At 44.5% G+C, this 18,892-nt stretch overlaps 1 protein-coding gene across 2 annotated transcripts; it reads left to right on the top strand.

Moving 5' to 3' along the window:
- The first annotated feature begins 25 nt into the window (after positions 1-25).
- On the top strand, positions 26-5,364 carry RPL15 (ribosomal protein L15). Of its 2 annotated transcripts, none has more exons than XM_075143413.1 (4): positions 26-121; positions 1,110-1,294; positions 2,347-2,483; positions 4,638-5,364. In XM_075143413.1, exons 2-4 carry the CDS (start codon positions 1,123-1,125, stop codon positions 4,941-4,943), a joined length of 615 nt encoding a protein of 204 aa, XP_074999514.1. In that variant the 5' UTR covers positions 26-121; positions 1,110-1,122; the 3' UTR covers positions 4,944-5,364. The 2 variants fall into 2 exon arrangements, with proteins under 2 accessions (XP_074999514.1, XP_074999515.1); XM_075143414.1 differs by having other exon boundaries at positions 28-121; positions 1,113-1,294.
- The last annotated feature ends 13,528 nt before the right edge of the window (positions 5,365-18,892 follow it).

The raw sequence follows: 18,892 nt of genomic DNA, 5'->3' as shown, positions 1-18,892 counted from the left end.
CGCCCGGCTCCGCCAGGACTACATTACCCATGAGGCGCCGCTGTCGTCGCCGGAAGCGCGGTGTCGCCGCAAGGGGTTGTGGGAAGCAGGCCTCTTCCTTTCCTGTGCCGGGCGCCATCAGGTGAGGGCTTGTCCGTGCTCGGCCTTTCCCGCAATCCGGTTCCATCCCGGGCCCGAGGCGGCCGTCCTCCCGCCCCGCTGCCTCCCCCGCCCGCCGCCACCCTGGCGGGGTGGGACGGGCTGTTCCCGCGGCGGGGGGGGCTCTGCGGGGAGCGGGGCCCGGGCGGGCCGCGGGCCCCAGGAGACCAATGGAGGGCCCGTGGGCTGCGCCTCGTTGGGGCGGCCTGGCTGCCCGCGGCGTGGGACGGGGAGGGGATGGAGACGCTCAGTCGGACGCGGGGTTGCCTGGAGTGAGCAGAAGGCCGCACGCCGCAGCGTAGCGGGTGCAGGTTGGCTACAGGCCGCACGTCTTGGTTTGACTCTGGGTTTGAGGTTCCTTTGTGGTGTTCTGTGCCGTAATGCAATCGTAAAGAAGGGGTAGCTTGGGAGGGCAGGAGCTGTGCCACGGCTGGGCAGAGAGGGGTGTGGAAAATCACAAGTGAACGGGGTTTTTTTGTGCAAATAAAATGAGCTGTGTTTTTCTGGTGATGATTTGGGTGGTGGCTTGATGGAGTTCACTTATATCTGCTAATTGTTGCACGTGTGTGAGAGCTTAAAGGTTTTCAGAGGTAATTAAACCACGTTAAAAATAAAGACCACACCACTCACAGCCACATACTTCTTTATAGATTAATATTTACAGCTTGCTTCAGATGTTAACTGTCGATTTTGGTAGTATCCGACATACACATCTGAAAAATTCTCAGCTGGGGAGTTCAATGCTTAAGAACATATGAAAAGGAAGAAAATTGCTGAGAATTGTGACTGCCGTGTGTCCTATTGGAGGCTGGCAAGTGTGAGCCATGTTACCAGATGTGCCAGTGGTGTAAAGAAGCTCGAGAGCATCCTTTGTGTCCGTGGTGTATGGTTTTATGCAGTGTTCTCTCTTGGAAGCTGTTCAAATCTGGAATCGCGTTTGGTGCACTTTTTTCATTGACCTCTCGATTCAGCAGGTAGACAAACATGGGTGCCTACAAGTACATCCAGGAGCTATGGAGGAAAAAGCAGTCGGATGTGATGCGATTCCTCCTCCGTGTCCGCTGTTGGCAGTATCGCCAGCTGTCTGCCTTGCACCGAGCTCCCCGGCCTACCAGACCAGACAAAGCTCGCAGGCTGGGATATAAGGCCAAGCAAGGTAATGAGACGTAGAGGTAAAGCCCATGTGCTTCGTGATGGAGTTTTATGTTTTTATGTCCGCTTCCTTTCTTCCCTGAGTGATAGTAGAATAACAAAATCTGAAACTTAAATATTCCCCAAGAACCTGAATTGTCCTGCATGAAATGAATTTAATATTATAAATGTGTTAAATCAGTAGCAGTGCCCACAGCCCAAAACCAAACTTCGTGTAGTTTTGAATCCACGCCTCCTGTCGCCATCTTGGCAAATGGAGATCGAGTGGGCTTTGGCTTTAATTCTCGCTCTTGTGCTGTGTTACTACTGCAGAGTTGACCAATGCTTTTAGTATCCTGGGTTTGGGGGGTGTCCTTTTTCTGCCCAGATTTTATCATGCATTACTTTGACTGTATTACTGCTGTATGCGCTTGAGGAAGCAAGATGACATAGTTTATGCTGTCATTAGAAAACAGTTACTGGTCAGTGAAAGAAACTTGGGGAAAGTGGCCATCCATCTGCAACTTGAGCAAATCCTTGAAACAATATGTGTGTTCACTATGAAAATATAAAGCTAAGAGTCTATGCTTCTGTTACTGTTTGTGAAGTTTGTCTGGTTTCCTCATTTTTCAGTGATCGGATTTCAGCAGAGTTTATGGATGGCTTGTGCTTTGGCGCTTTATGAATGCTACTATCAGAATCTGGGATTTTAGTTTTGGGGTGGTTGTTTTATTGGGTGTTTCGGGGTGGGAGTTTTTTGTGTTACAACATAGCAGTAGCTGTTCTTAGTGTATTTGGAACTGGGTAGTGGAAAGGTGCCATAAACTCTGGTTTGGAAGTAAAAAACAGTCGTGACAGGACATCGCTTCCCGTACTGAGTTGTAATGGAAGTAACAAAAACACCTTGTGCTAGCCACCTCCAGTTGTAGGTTTTGGTGAATGTTGGTGTAGTGACCTAATTTTCGCGTGAAGCTTTTGGGGTTGGAAATGCAGTATGGGCATGAAAATTGCCTTGCTATGATTTGCACTTGCTACCCTAAAGAATTCTTGTAGTTCCTAAGTCACCATTTCTTTTAGGTTACGTTATCTACCGTGTCCGTGTTCGCCGTGGTGGTCGTAAACGCCCAGTCCCGAAAGGTGCAACCTATGGTAAACCTGTGCATCATGGTGTTAACCAGCTGAAGTTTGCCCGGAGTCTTCAGTCTGTAGCAGAGGTGACTATTTTGGTTATTGCTCAGAAACTTGGCGGTAGGAAGGTCTTACTTAGTCTGTAAATTTGAAAATACTCAGAGACAAAAAAAACCCAAACAACTGTTTTGTTAATGTGTTGGGTAAAAGATCTCGAATACTGATGGTAAGAAAGCACCAGAATGTCTTGAAAAGCTGTACTGAGACAAATGAAAAAACTATGCAGATTTTACAAACGGGGTCTGGGGAAAGTACTGGTTAGGTGGTTTATTGACGTTCATAGTGGATACTTTCTAAAGTACGCCATGATATTTGTAATGAAAAATAGACATACAACCAGTATAAACCGCAGTAAAATAAAGGCTTAGGCATGAGAAATAAAAATTCAAACATGCTAAGGTGTCTGACTTCATTCATCACTAAATCCCACCTCTGTATTCCCTGCCATGGTGTATGTATTACCAGCTCTAGGTAATAGTCCTTTCACAAAGTACAGATGAGTTCCTGTCTTAACTCTAGCACATGTTTGTGTAGTAGGAGTGCCACACGGTGTGCTTAGCTGGATCATAGGATCTGAAAGCAGCGTGTCAGAGACTATCTGGTTCTTTATAAAAAATTTGGTACCTCACAAGCACAAAGATTGGTGGTTAACTTGTTTTTAGGTGAGATGTTGTTACCTGCTGAAATACTCAAAATGGAAACTTCCATTCGATGAGATCTTTAGGTTCATAATGTCACAGTAGTAGAGTTGAAGAGATGTGGTTCTCACCTTTAGAAAAAACTCGTTCAGTGGGTTAGCATTAATACTAGTCTGCACTCTCAAAAAAGAGAGATTGTGAAAGAACGGAGACTGTTCATTGCCTTTCCATCTTGAAGCAGAAGACTTTTCTGTTCCCAGGACTTCAAAAATATTCATAAGTGACTTCAACAAGTTGAATATGATGGGTTTTTTTTAAAGGGAAGAAAAATGTAAGTGGGACCTGCTAATTCAAAAGCAACACAGATGATGCGTTTAAATTAAAAATGCAGTTCTGTGTTTTCAGTGCTCATAGTGTGCTCTTCATATACGCTATTACCAGATATCTGGTATGGATGGCTAATCACATGCTCACTTGCGACAGCTCATGGAAGAGGTTATTGGCCCTCAGTTTTAGTTCAAAATTTTCTGAATCTGACACGCTCTTTCCTGGAAGACTTACATTTTTCAGATAGAAATGTTACAGAAATATCAAACCTCCGTTGTAGCTACCATCCCCACATAGGGGGGGTTGGGGGTGGTTGGTGTTTTAATGTTTAATATATGTATTGCTCTCACATGCTAGAATAAAACAAGGACTTGAAAGAATTTTGTTACATATGCGGAAAATAGTCAAGTGTGGTTTAGTGGAAGACTGTAGTAATAGGTTGGGATCGCATTGGGATAGAAGATGGGTGGGTTCCCACAGAAGATGGGTTCATACTTTCCCACAGCGGTGATAAAGTCCTAGGATTAAACACACTTTTAGTGTTTTAAATAGGGAGCATTCTTGACAGGAGAGGCAGATGGAGTTGCATAATTGATATTTTCTGCTTTGTTTTGTTTTCTAAACTAAGACTGCTTCTTTCCAACCACAAGTGAGGGTAGGAATAGCAAGCACTAATATACCAGCAGTGGAACAAAGACTTGTTACATCAGCTGTTTCTTTTCTCATATCACTATGGGCTTATTCTCTGCAGAAATGTCTTTCTCCCCTGTAGCTTTGGATGTGCAAATTGATCAGTCTTTCATAACTTCCCACAAAGGATTGTTCCGTGGCCCCAAGTGCAGCTTGTGCTGTTCGTCTTCACGTTAAAGTTGTTTTTAACTCTGTGTATTTATTTATCGGGTGCTTCTGTGTACAAAGCAGTTCGTTCTTTTGTCAACCAAGCACCTTCCTCCTTACGTTCTTTAAAACCTGTTTCATGTAGGAATCCAAGCAGCCTTTTTTTTTTTTAATACAGCATTCCTTTCAGCTATTACTTTTTCTTGTGTCTTTGCAACTGGAAGGGGAGCATTTCTTTTAGGAAGAGAGGGTCTCTCGGGGCAAATTGAAATCTCTAGCACCTACAAAATTTTAGGTTTGAGTTATTCATACCTTTCTGCATGAAGAGTGCCCTGCATCCATGATTTTACAGCCTTTTGCATTTTTTTCCTCCTCTAGGAACGTGCTGGCCGTCACTGCGGGGCTCTGAGAGTCTTGAACTCGTATTGGGTGGGTGAAGATTCCACTTACAAGTTTTTCGAAGTGATCCTGATTGATCCCTTCCATAAGACCATCAGGCGCAACCCTGATACCCAATGGATCACCAAGCCCGTTCACAAGCACAGAGAGATGCGTGGGCTGACATCAGCCGGGCGGAAGAGTCGTGGTCTTGGCAAGGGCCACAAGTTCCACCACACCATTGGTGGCTCACGTCGTGCTGCCTGGAGAAGACGCAATACCCTGCAGCTGCACCGTTACCGTTAATTCTTTTAAATGTAACGATCTAATAAAGCTGATGTGGGTTGTTGAATTTAACAAGTGCTTCTGCTGCTTCTTGGTTTATGTGGAGAAGTGTAGAATTCTCCAGGAGTTCAGTTGTTTCCATATTTTGAAAGGATTTTTAAAATGTAATTTGATATTTGTGAAGATTGTTGGCCCCGAGCATAGAGTTCTGTGATGGGTTTCACTTTTGATAAGACTGAAAAGACGTGTGCAGCGTGAATTGAAAGCTTAATGGCTAGTCCATGTTCTTTTTTCTGTTGGTCTGAGTATACTTCACTGTCTGTAGGTCGGGGTCTCTGTCCTGTGCTTAGACTGAAGGCCAGCTTTGATCTTGTGCAATGAGATGTAAACTGAAAGTGCTCATCTATTTTTTATAGGTGATTAAATACTAATGGCAATTTTATTTTTCAAGTTCTGGTTTTTATATGTCTTCAGTGTGAAACTAGCTCTTGAGCCTGTGTTACCTGAAAATGTAGGCTAAATCGACTAAGCACAGAATAAAAAGGTAAGGCTTCCTCTGTTCATTAAAGTGTACAGTATTTTAAATATGGACACTTCACAAAGAACTATGTGATGCTTTAGGTTGACTAATAAAATATTGCCTGTAGAGTAGGTATTACTTCTTCATCTGTGCAAGATTCCAGGCTGTTCATTTTACATTTTGCAGTGGAGACAGTGTTTCTTAGGTCTGCCTTTTGATACCAGAACAGAGAACATTTCTGTAGTGTTAAAGAGCTGCATTCTAATTTACTCTGCATGGTTAGGTGGTAGAAATAATCACATGTGGATGACAACAGTTATAATCACAGATGAATGTATTTTAGGCTATGTTTTATAAAATTACAGTGTGATATTTCAGCATGAAGTCAACTCTCACATAAATGCTGAGACGGGAATAACTGCAATTTCTGGTAAGCTAGCTGCACGGCGGTCCTAGCTTCCACAGGTTTTGTACCACGTCCATTGGGTAGTGATAGGAAAAGGGATCGATAGAAGGCCCAAGAAGTAGCTGCATCTTCCTAGAGCTTCAGCTTGGGGTGTGGAAAGGGTTTTAAACAACAGAAAACTAATGCCGAGACTAAAATGCCCAAGATTTGCCCTTCAACTGAAATTAACTTGCTTTTCTCTTTAAGTTCTTACAGGAGGAGTGTAGTCTGGAGAAAAGACTCTTCTGGCAGCTTGTTCTTAAAGCCAGGAAGAACAGCTCGAGAGGCCAATCCTTCCATGCCATGTTTTGTTTGGCTCAAACAAGCAAAAAAATTAAAAAGGATTATTTTGTAGCTATGTTAAAAAATGCTATCTGCTCCTCTAAAGAAGGGAGATTTTTTTTTTAACCTTTCCTGCGTGGGAGGAACTAGTATTAGGAAGAGGAGGATCCTTGAAAGCAGCTCCTGTGATGGTGTGGGACAGGAAATGGAAGTTCCTAAGAGCAGACTCCCAGGAGTCTGATGATTCTGTACTAGAGCTTGTTAAGCTGTTCAGGACCCTTGCCGTTGATGGGGGAAGGTGGCTGGGCGGTCAGCACTAATGCTGTGTCGCTTGCCAGGGTTCGAAACTTCCAGCGTGTGAGGGATGTCTTCAGTGAGACCTGCCTGAGGTTTCCCCTCATGGTCCTGTAGCTTTTTGAACTTTAAAATGGGGAAATACTGTCCCCTCCAAAGTTTGTTGAAATCTACTGATGAAAGTGTATGTAAGAGGGTATGGTATTGATCAGACTAGCTAAGGAATTTGGAACAGATGGTACTGTCTTCAGCGGGAGCTCTGGGTACATACAGCTCATCCCAAGTCATCAGGAAATCAGATCGCCTTGGCATCCTCTCATAGTGGAAGTGTCTTATGCTCTGTTAAACAGTGTTTTTGGTTGGAAGGAGAGGTATTTGTGTGAAGAGGAAAGGCGAATTATCTTTATTAAAATCTGTGTTTCAAAAAGGCAAAACATGGAGGAAATACTTTTTTGTTTGGGGTTGTTACCCTGGGAAACCAGGCTTAGAGAGAGGTTATGTGATCTCTGCCTTTCCTACTTGATTTTTGAACCTGTTGTGCAAGTTCAACAGAGGTTGCAAGTCTATGTTCCTTACGAGTTTGGTGAAAATCAGTCGTCTGAGACAGTAGCCCTAGTGAGGCTGTTACTTGAGTTCAACCCTCCTTATACACCAAGAGTCAGCCTGAAACACGGATACAAAGCTGTAGCTGAGGGGGGTGGGGGGAGGGCAGAGGAATCATCAGGAATTCCACTGGTGAAATTTGTTAAGACATGGAGGAATCCAATAATTGGTTTCCAAGCCATCTACTTGGCTCTGCTTGCAGGACTGCTTATTTCTCAGCCTGAACAGGAATGTTTTAGACATATTTAAAAGAGCTGTCTGGTTTCTAGGCAAGACAAAATGAGTATCACAGTTAAACTGCAGAGAAATGGGGCTGTACAGTACCAGCCTGTTTCAGCCTAATATCAGGTGGTGTTGAAAATAGTTGACTGTAAGCTTTTATTAGGCTGGATTTCACTTTTGTGTAAGCCGCCTAGATTAACTAATTGCTTAGCCTTTGGTAGAAGGTGAGGGCCTGGCAAGTAATTCAGCTCCTGTTAGAAACTAATTCTGTCCTCCCGAAGGGTGGGATGTGTAAAAACAGATTGTGTGATTTAGTGTGTTCTTTAAATAAGCAAGTAGTAAACTCCCTTCCACGTAGCTAATAGAAGTGATCATTACTTGGCAACACTAGCTAAGCTGAAAAGTACAGACCACGCTAATCAACAGCGAGTGTAATTGTTTCCTTTCATTGTCTCCGAAGCGTTGGGAGTCTCTGCAAGGCAGCTGTGTGCTGCTGGGCGAGGGACGCTGGTGTGCTGCCTGCGGTAGGCACAGATGCTGATGGAGGGGGCCGTTGGCTTCTCCCTTGCAGCAGAAGGTCATGGAATGTCACTGGTGATTTTGTGGGGGTCTTAGAATGAAGTAATTAGCGATGGAGGAGGGTAATAGCTGGACTTGCTCGCTTATCTCTGTCCTTGTAATGCAGCCGTTGTTCACTAGCCTTGACCCAGTGAGAAAAGCGACTGCATGTGAACAGTCCTGTCCAGCTAACGAATTAAAAAGCTAGACTCTAAAAACAGATCCTGATTCCTACGCTTTTATCTACTCGCTCTCCAAGATGGGGAAAAGACACCATCTTTTTTGCCCTTGTACGGTTCTTTTCTTTTGCAGCACACTCAGGTCTAGTTCTGAGAGTTTCAAGACGAAATACCCAGAGTGATGGAAACGGTGCTTCAGCCACAAAAAAAGGGAATTTGAATTTGAATTGGACACTCTTTTCTGGGGCTTCGAGCAAGTGCCAGCTCTTTGATCCAATTCTTTTCAAGTAATTGCTTGAAATGTAAAGCTGTATAAAAGGATGGAGAGGCTGTGGGTTGTTCTTCTCTTCATGTGTCAAGGTTCTGAATCAGCCTCAATTTAATAATTACATGCAGGGTGTTTAGGTAGCTCCCTAAAGTTAGGAAGTGCCTGAGCTACGCTGCTTACGCAACGTTTAATTCGGTGGCTATCCTGCTCTTACCTAACGTGCCAGAAGCGGCCTCTGGCAAAGCCAGGGCTGGAACCCAGTTCTTCTGGGCCCCTTGTCGCTGTCTGAAGTTTAAGAGAGCATGCTTTTCTTCAGTATCAAATGATGTTCAATGACATCCTATAATTAAAGGCTCTTATGTAATGAAGATGACATTTAATCTCATTAAATACTGTCAACTCTCCATCATTCAGGGAAACAGAGAGCTGGGGTATCCTGGAGATCAGGGAGCTCAGTGGGAGCAGATGAGTGATTAAATTAAGCCTGCCTCTGTTCAGATCAATGCTGGCTGAGAGGTGGAAGGAAGCCCCTTCCGAGCCCGCTCTGGTCTCCCTGCATTGCCTTCCTGGTACCAGGTTTTAGAGAAAAACCCTTGCTAGTTAATATGCTGGACTGGAGCTGGCTCCTTAGGGGTTATGTGGTCTGTACCTTGTCGCGAAAGGGCTGCAGAGGCATACCTCTGGACCCGAGCTGAATGTCCACGTGCAAGCTGAGAAGTTCTCTTGGAAACAAAACAATCAAGAGGCACGTTGGAGGAAAAAAAAAAAAAGGAGGAGGCAGAAGAAGAGGACAATTCAGCTGGCTTCCCGCTGTTAGTACCCCAGTGCTGGTAATGCGTTGCAGAGGAGGCTGTGGCTAGCCAGGGTCCAGCAGGGTTCATCAGCCAAGTTTGCACGATGCAGTCCCCGGGGTATAAACCTGGCTGGACCCAAGTCTCAGCAGAGAACTAGCTCAGGGTGCCTGTGTCTCTGGTGTTAATCTGCAACCCCGACAGACAGGGCAGCGGCTGCGCTTCACCAAACCCAGAGCAGAAGGACGGTTCTCGGTTGGTGCTGAGAACCCTAGGCGGTGAAAGGCACTACGTCTAACGCAGGAGCCCGCCGTCTTCCAGGCCCCATCCCCAGGCTGTGTGTCAATAGCCAGAGCAGCAGGCAGAAACAAGACCCTATCACACTCTGCCTTGTGTTCACACGTGTAACGAAAATGAGTCGCCATCCCCAGAGAGCTCATACGCCAAGTGGAGGAAGTAGCTCATTAGTCCGGTGTTCGCTCATTCATTTGTTCATACATTTTTCTTCCAGCATTGTTTTTCTGTGACTAACAAGCAATTATTTGAACCCTTTCCTTGTATGAGAATCGCGGCCCTTCAACTCATCTGCTGTTACAGTCCACCTGCCTCTCTCACGGGTTTCGTGATTAGTCAGATGAGTTTAGATAGCAAGTTACGCAACCTTTATAAATAACGTGTTTTGAGCTTTGTGTTTTCAGTTCATTCAGAGCTATATATAAAAATGATGTCTTATAAGTTGCTATGTTGTTTGCAACCATTTGGAAAGCAGTTTTGTCAATGCATGGTTAAACGAAGTCATAGTAAAGCTTTTAAGTAAAATAGAAATTTTCATATTCTTTTCACTTTGTTTACCACATCGCCACAGGTGTTGATGGAGAACAACTGCTTACAGTCTTTTTACAGAAAAAGACACAAAGATTCAGCTACACAATAAAAATCAAGGACAGATATAAACCAGTTAATATTTGTAAATTTGGGAAAAGAGGTGGAAATAAAAGGAACTTCCTTCATTTTTTTTATAGAATTGTATGTACATTATTTATACAAAATACATGATTCAATTGATTCTAAGGAATCTGGAGAATCTAGTTCCCAATCTGAATGTAGGTAGTTTTATTTCTGACAGGTGCCTGGTTGTCCATTCTTAACAGATACAGACTAAAAACCTGTACGAACTGATAGTGAGATACCAAGTTTTTCATGTTAAGGTCAACGATTTGTACTGGGAAGATGATAACTGCCCTTTATGTGCAATACACATTTTAGATTACACTTGCTATTTGGGTTTTGGACTCTGTTTTACCCAAACAGCAATTTTAAAGCAACAGTTATACCATATCCATGGGAAACAAAAAATAAATTAATTACTATGATGGGTTACACTGGAAACCCAATTCTTAGATTTATGATTTATGTTGCCGAGAAAGAAAAAAGGAGAAAAGAAAACAACCCACTGTGAACAACTGAATCACTGTTCTGACTCCTGAGGCTAAATGAAAAACTCCGCTATAGTTATTATTTTCATTGGCTAGTTTAATAAAAATACAAGAATCATAAAACTATGGAAACCATACGGCATCCACGAGTTCTATTTTCTCCGGTGATGGTCCCATCTGTTTAGGACTGAAAACTTTAAAATACCTCTCTAATAAACAATCTTGTCTTCTAGTAGGTGCCATTCTGGCAACATTCTGAAGTTTTAATTTATTTTAAGAAAAACTATTTTAAAATATGGAAATAAGAGATTTGTTTTGAGCCTGAATAATTGTTTTAGCCAAATTATGAGTGCGTGGAAATGAACTGCAGAACTGGAATTTTGTCCAGATCACAATGAACACTGAAACTTGATGGCTTTTGCAGATTTTGCAAATTGTCCTAAAATCATATTAATTGCATTACAGTTTGAATATTGAACTGTATGCTCCTTTCATAGGAACTTTGTAACAGCAGTAAAGGTTGAAGCAATTTCAACATACGCAGAGGAGTGAGACGGAGAACTGGGGAAGCGATTACCCTCCATCTTTCCCCGCTTTGGCCCCTGAAGTGGTAACCCTGGACCAGCTCTTTTGGCACCTACCAGCCAACCCAACCTGACCCATCTCGTTTCTCCTGGGTTTATTACAGCCCTGTGCAACAGGGTACTGCTTGCTGCTGACTTGGTTCTTTTTGTTATTGCTGTTGTTCAATACCAGTGAGATGATTGCCAAAGTTATAGTCGTTTGGGTTTGTAAAAAATGAGCTTCTCAGCTATGTGTGCCAACGCTGTTGTCAGAAGAGCTGACTCCGCTGTCTGTCAGGCACGGAGGGGAGGAGAAGAGGTAGGAGAGCTGTAGGTCTAAGATGGCCAGCTTTGAGGCGGGAGACTTCCTAATTCAAAGATAAACCCAGTGTAATGTGTCTGGCTGAGATCCGTGACCCAGGACCGGATTAAGACTTGGCATTGCCTCAAAGGGAAAAAAAAAAAGTGTGAACTAATCAAGCCCCCGGCTCCGGTGACAGGAGCGGGGATACAGGGTTTGGCAGCGCCTGGCCTCCCACCACGCGTGCAAGGCCAGTCCAGAGATCTAAGCACAGTGTCCGCTTCTGACAGGGGCCAGTGGTGGGTGTTTGGAGAAAGGTTGGTGAGCAGGAGCAAGTCCAGCCCCGCGTGTAGCATCTCGGGTTCTCTGACGAGCAGGGTGAGAATTTCCTCGCACGGTGGTTGCCCTCGGACTGTCCTGCTCAGCGGGACCCGCGTGCCAACAGCCACCCCGGGCAGCTGCAAGCTGCGACACCCAGAGCTGGCCGGGAACTCCCACGGGGCTTCTGGCTTAGCACGAGCGCAGGCTGGATCCATACGCGGGATGGCATCTGAAGGTAGATAAAAAGAAAATGATTGCCTTGACTCATAGGTCCATCCTGTAATTTGAAATGGGAAGTGGAAATATAACCTGTTTTGATGGTCTGCTCCTGGAAGCTCACTGAACCGGAGACTTTCCAGATGACTCAGAGCAAGACGGTTGCTGGCTGAGAACTGCTGTGTCAAGGATTTGGCGGGATTATATAACAAGCAGTTGTCCTTCACCGCTGATAACGCGCCTTCTCCGCGAGATTTATACTTACAATTGACCGGTTTTGGGGAACTGCAATAAAACAAAATGGCAAGTGCCTGGAGGCATTTTCAGGATGCAGCTGAGCTCCTGCCGGAACAGACCTGTTATTTGTTTCTGGACATTGCGCTACAGTTGTTCAGGAAGAGAAGATAAAATTTCACTGCTAGCCTCATGATGCCACCCATTCCCTTGCAGTGGTCCCGTTTAAGCTGTGTTTAGCATGGCGTTCCTCGCTCTATTTAGCAAAAGCACTAAAACTAGTTGGGGAGAATGTACCTGTTTCTTCGCAGTTGAAATGGCTAAGGTCCAGAGAGTGATCTTTTTGCTTTTTGGGAGCCGGGGCAAAGCTGGCTTCTTTGGTGTGCTTGCGTTTTGCTATGTCTCTTTCAGTGCCCCTCCTGGAAAAGTTTGTACTGGATTGAGTGTTGGTGAAAATTGTCAGTGTTTGTAGCTGGAGGCTAAGAAGATCCTTTCTATCCTCAAAAAAAGTGTTTTCATTCTCCCAGTTCAAAAAAAAAAAAAAAAGAAGAAACAGGAATGCTCCTTTTTGTTAATGTCCGATATCACCTTTTGGAGAAGATAATTGATTGTGGCAGGGAGTTCCAAGAGTATTTTCAGTCCTTGGAGCTGTGTTTGAGACCCTAGCTGGGAATCGCATGTATTTGCTGATGTTCACGTAACAATAGATGAAGTGACCATGATGATTTTATTAAAACTGTAAGTGCCTCACCCGGAGGTTTTGTTGGTTTGCCCATGATCACTGGAAGGAATGAGGGAATTTGCTTCATTCCTTCGTATTTGTGGTGGTTTAGAGCAGACAGTTCTTACTCTGACTTACTGTAGAGAGCCAGTTTTGCCACGCATGAAACTGGTAGCTGAATCTGGCTAAATGCATATCTGTCTTTATTCACGAGGCTGATAATATCCAGCTCTGTTTCCATCACATCAAATACAAATGGTCCCTTAATGGGAATATCATTGTGTCGGGAGTAATCTGGGCAAGCCGCTGAGGCATAACACAGGCGGGCCCAAGACTCAGGACAGCCAGAGAGGTCACTATTTCCACTGCTGGTACAAGTTTGGATCCACAGCAATGTTTGTATCCAGAATATCCCACAAACATATTTCTAAGACCCTAGGAAAATAATTTGGATCTTACTTCATTTGGATCTATCTCATGTAACGGGCGTTACGTGATTATAACCTTTTTGCTTTCAATAGAGTTATTTGAGATTTATCTGGAATCCAAGTTATTTTAAGAAGCGTTGTGTATTTGCCAATACCTAAGGTTTGTTTCTAGTAGGCTTTCACTCTTGCTACCAATGCCTTGCACAGAGTTTTATGAGAGAAACTACATTTGTTTTAACAGTTAAGTTTTTATAGCTGGAAGCAATTTTCTTTAGTGTAACATTTCAGAAGCCCTTTATGGCTAGCGATATTTCATTGAATGCCTGAAGATTGAGACCTACTGCATGACTTTATCATGTATAAAGCTTATTATCTGACATAATTTGGTGCATAGCAGGCTTATTTATTTAAAAGGTCACACAATCATATTTCACCACTGGTAATGGCATTTTTATCCATTTAATAGGTTTATCCTAAAGCATATTTATTCCTAATGCATTTTATTCTGAAGCCAGTTAATAACTTTAACTCTTCAGGCTCTTAGCAGAATAGAGAAGCCAGCATTTCGGAACAAGAACTTGACCAGTTGGGCCTAATCCAGGAGGACACAAGGTCTGATCTGGTGTTCCATGCGTCATCTCCTGATACAACTCAGCACCTTGAAGCCATTAGGCCTTTAATCATCTTTTGACCTCCCAGTTAGCCAGGGTGAGACAACGATCGGGAAAAAACCACTGCGCTACACAGAGCTGCTGAAAGTCTGAAGCTGTCCTGGCCCCTGAACTGCCAGCTGTCCGTGGGTAGTTATAGGTAATAACTCTTGGGGCCAAAACATGTTTTTGTTTATTCCCCAGAAAAATTTTGCTGATTTGAATACGGTTGCCTTTGTTTTGCCTGGATGTAAAAGTCCTCTCTCTCGGGGCCAATGCACAGGGACCAATGGCACCTGTAATGAGAGGCTGTTCGTCTTCTACAATCTTGGGCTATTTAGGGCCCAGATACAGGTAGCATTTGCCTCTGTTCATGACTGAGCTGAGTTTTCTCTGGGATTGTCCTTGTAAAATATGCCAGTAATCACAATAAGCTTGTGCTGCTCCAGAAGAGAGAAGCAAGGGCGATATGCAAAACCTTGCAGGAGCTGTGGGTGACATTTCTGACTTTGTGTCCCCTCCATACAACCTGTAGAGTTTTCCCAAGATGAGGAGAAGGCATCATTTGCATCCCTGCTCTGCCCAGGAGGGAGCTTTGTGTTTGTGTTACACTACACCCCTCCAAGGATTGACATAGTTTACAAAGAGAAAAAGCAAACTGAATTTATGTTTTGGTGGCCCAGAGGGTTCAGAAGGGAAATGGTGGAGCCGAGCTACCTGACTTCTGAAGGAATGGTTTCGAGCTGGTGACAGCAATGCCGCCACACTGGGGATGTCCTGGCCAGCCCGTGCCAGTGTCACGCAATGCCAACGCGATTGCTGGCAGCCTGCAGCTTAGGTAACTTCCTAGTGAGCATTGGTGCTTTGAAATAAGATGCTCTGCTGGACACTGTGATATAAGAGAGTTTGAAAAAGGCAGAAGAAGACCCAGTCTTAGAAAGATGTTTATTACGAAAGACACCAGAGGGAGAAATGCAGTTGCCTCTGAAGAGGACTGGGTGGTGGGGAGAAGGGACTGACAGCTGTCAGAGTGCAAGGCAGCAGTTGTCTACTGACTATGCCTTCAATACAACACTGGTGATGTCTTCTCCGAGACAGTACAATGTGTCATTAGAAATCATCTGTAGTTAAGTCATGTAAGTCTCGGTATTTCAGTGAAAGTAAAGGGTAGTTCTTTGTGCATCCTTTGCACAATCCATTCTGCTTCTCTCCCAAAAATCACGATTGGCCCAATCAAGCAATAAATATTCTCATCTTTGTTTCCTTAGCTGATGATTTTATTTCCGGATAAATAGATGATGTACCAGCAGATTAAGTAATTTATAGCACAAAAAGGAAAAGGTGGGCAGTGATATTACTGCCATATAATATAGGCTTAATTAATGCAAAATTAATGCTTTGTCTTTCTGGACTAAAGGTCCAAGTCCTCACTTTCCATTAAAATCTGCAGGGACAAGTGAGGCTAGTTGTAATATGTCACTATTGCATGAGGTTATTTCCCATCATTTTGACCAGCCTAGAAGGCTACTTGTATTATCAATTGATGTGAATAAAAGGCACACCTGCAATAACACTAGGTAAAAGAGAAAAGCAGAAGTGTTACGTGCTTCAGGCCATAAACCGACTGCTAAAGAGCTGAATCAGGAAGAAAGTTACCCTATGGGCAAGTTAGTATATAACTGTCTATTATGAGCTTTTATATCTTCCTGCAAGGCTCTGATACTTGGCACTGAGAGACAGGATGTGAGCGGGGGGGAACAGTTTGTGAGCCAGTTCCTCTGTTTCGGTTATACTTAGCTCCGTGACTACACCGCTACTGGTGTACCTAAGCTAGTTGCAGTCGTGTCATGTAGGCATGCCTTTAATGGGTAGGCTTTAAATGATTCTATTTTTAGCTTTTGCTTTTTCCTAAAGCGTTCTGCACTCATTCAGCCTATGAAGGGATGCGATGACAAGCTAAAGACCTCTGGGACCTCCTTATCAGGATTTCTCTTCAACAGAGAGAAAATAAAAAGTGCAATAATCTGAAGAGTTAGATACATATGTGAAATAGAAATGGAGAATAAGTAGGGCAAGGGGTCAGAAAACACTGTGTAGGGCTTGACCCAAGCCAACTCTAATCGATAGAAAAATTTCCACTGGCTTCCAGAGGCTGAAATTAGTTAGATGAGTTGCTGCTATTTATATCATTTAATGTAGGAAAGAAGTCACGGTTATAGCTATCTTTATAATGACTTTTAGAGGGCAATATTTAAGCTAGTAACTGAAGATAGCAAGTAAATCTTTGCTTTAAAGAAGCTGGAAATGCAAGGATAGGTTTGGTATCAGTTGCCTCACCTAAGAGAAGTGTACTTGTATGAACTAGTTCCACCTGCAGTTGTGGAGCACGAATTATTCAGGACAGACAGATTACTGAGGGTTTCAGAAGGATCTCATCAAACAGACTGACCAGTGACAAAGTGTTTTATATGGGGGAAAATAACTCTCATTATATGTAAACCATTGTAAGCTGTAAATGACCAGGGAAGAGAACTTGGGCTCACCATAGATCTGTGCAAATGTCAGCGTTGTTCTGAGCGTCAAGACAAATAAGAGGTTAGGAATTTTTTCCTGAGGTAATAAGGAACAAAGAAACAGAAAACATCAGGAGCTGTTGGGGCTTGAAAAGATGCTGCTCCTTGGCACTTTTCATGTAAACAATTTTTTTTCTATTTGCAAAGTATATGTTTGGGAATCAAATTAATATTATTGTAAATGTGCCAGGCGCTGAAGAAATCCAACTCGTCCAAAAGCAGACAAATGCCTGCTGATGGAAACTCCTACGTTCCTGGCTGGTGTGTGGATGTTTACCGGGATTAGGAGGGCCTCTCCACAGGGACAGAAAGGTGCAGGCATTCTGTCCCGACCTGAGCAACCACCAGCATTTCAGGCCTGAGGAAAAAGAGTCATCAGCCTCCACATACTTCTGGTGAGGTGGCCAAAGTGCATCCTGTCCCACCATCCAGCTATCAACTGCACTTCACAGTTAAGTCAGCATTAGTTGCTGCAACTCTGCTGTGCCGTCTCCCATCCAGAGGTAGGCGAGCCTGTAGCACAGGTGGGAGTCACTCTGCAACCTCTGGAATTTAAACATGCAGTTTTAGCTGCTACACGTGTGTGGGGTGGGGGGCAAGAGGAGGAAATGTTTGTGTTCCTTCCCAGGAGTGGGAAGGGGGTAGAAGCTTTCTGTCTCACCTTCTGTGCTTTTTCCCCTCTTCTGCCCCTTCACGTGTCAATGCCTCACTTCAGTCTCTTCCCAGAACCAAGAGAATTCTGCAGAGAGCAGCACCCTCAGCAAACGGAGGCTGAAGGATTCAGAGGCCTGATCAAACACGAAGATTCCCGATCACTCAGGGACCACGAGGTGGTCATCCTAGTGCCTGCCCGTCCTTTGGGTTGGAGAGGTGCCATGCCACTGTGAATGCCAGCAGTACACTGCCTCACCAGTGTTTTGCCAGGATTTGTTTTACCCTTTGTGGAGGGGTAAACAACATGGAGGGAATCACGTCTCCTCGTGGGGATCAGGGAATATCCACTGAGCATCATGTCTTGAGGGGAAGTGGCAGCTCAGCAAATAACACTAGAGCTTTAGGGGCCAAGCTAGGGTCAAAGAGAAGCCCCTCAAGAAGACGACCAGGCATGATGACTTGGTCAGCACCCAGAGCCACAGGTTGTTATGCTAGGTGTTTGTTTGTGTGGGGTTTGGAAGAGGTAGGTGCAAAGAGGCTCCAAGAAAAATTTGGCTCACATATTGCAACCCATTGGCAGAGCATTGTCTTCCCTGAGGTTACAGGGCAGGACAAAGACCTTGATGCTCCCTAAGACAGTTTTCTCCTCCAAACACTGAAGCGCCTCTCATGGACTACTGTGGCAGTCCACACCTTCCTGCTGACCAGCAGACCTATAGCATAGGAGTGGACAGAGCCGTTTCTGAGACCTTCTCCATTAGGAACTCTGGGATGGGACTTACACTGGTTGCACCATCCCGTGGCTACCCACAGCCAGCTCTACCTGCTGGGCCTTCTCAGGAAACACACCTTTTGGCTTCCTCTGATGTTGTGGACAAGGATCCTGAGTGGAAGGCCGGGTGGTGGGCCCATTACTTGCTTTTGCCATACTCCGTCCCTAAGAGTAGTGCTTGGCTCTTGCAACCCACGTGTGTGGGGGGAGCCACCTCAGGGAAGGAACCAGAGAGGATGTAGCATGGGAGCATAGGGAGCAGTCCAAGGTCGTTAAGGCAGGGGTTGATCTGAGATATGAGACAGAAGCAAAATAAAGGCATTCTTGAAGACGGGTGGGGGGTGGCTCCAGGGCTGCAAAGTACAGCGTCAGAGGCAAGAGCAGGGTGAAACTGCTATAATGATCCTTGAGAGTCTCAAAAACAGATGGTAGGAGATATTAGAGGCTGGAATCCCTCTGGGAGGGACAAAGTCCTGGCCTGGCGGTAAATAGGAGACACTGAGATTGGGCGCAACAGTGTGACGGCCTCTCCCTACGGCATCCTACGAAGCTGTGTACGTTGCCTTTCCCATTTGTCCCGCCAGGCAGGAGCAGCAGCATTTGTCCTTGCCCACAAAGGAAGTGGAAGAGCAGTCCTTCCCTTTATTGTCCACTCTCAGGTATGGAGTCCATGGACCCGAAAAACCTGGAGCCTCCCTTGAGCACCACAGACTGCCTGCAGGCCAGGTGGACCTTTGGTCTGAGTGCCAGTGTCTGCATACGCACCTCTGAGTGCATCACTTCCACCACTGCCTGCAAGTTGAAGTCTCCTGCCTTATCCAACAGCAACAGCTGAAGTTCTATAGGTTTTTTAGCAGTCTCAGTGAACATTTAGGGGTGGTAACTCACTGGTTAGTAAATATTACATAAGCATCTTTTCTAATCCTTAATGCTTTGCCA

The sequence above is a fragment of the Calonectris borealis genome, chromosome 2, assembly GCF_964195595.1.
Source record: "Calonectris borealis chromosome 2, bCalBor7.hap1.2, whole genome shotgun sequence".
In the NCBI taxonomy this organism is placed as follows: Eukaryota; Metazoa; Chordata; class Aves; order Procellariiformes; family Procellariidae; genus Calonectris; species Calonectris borealis.
This window is presented reverse-complemented; position numbering and strand designations above follow the sequence as displayed.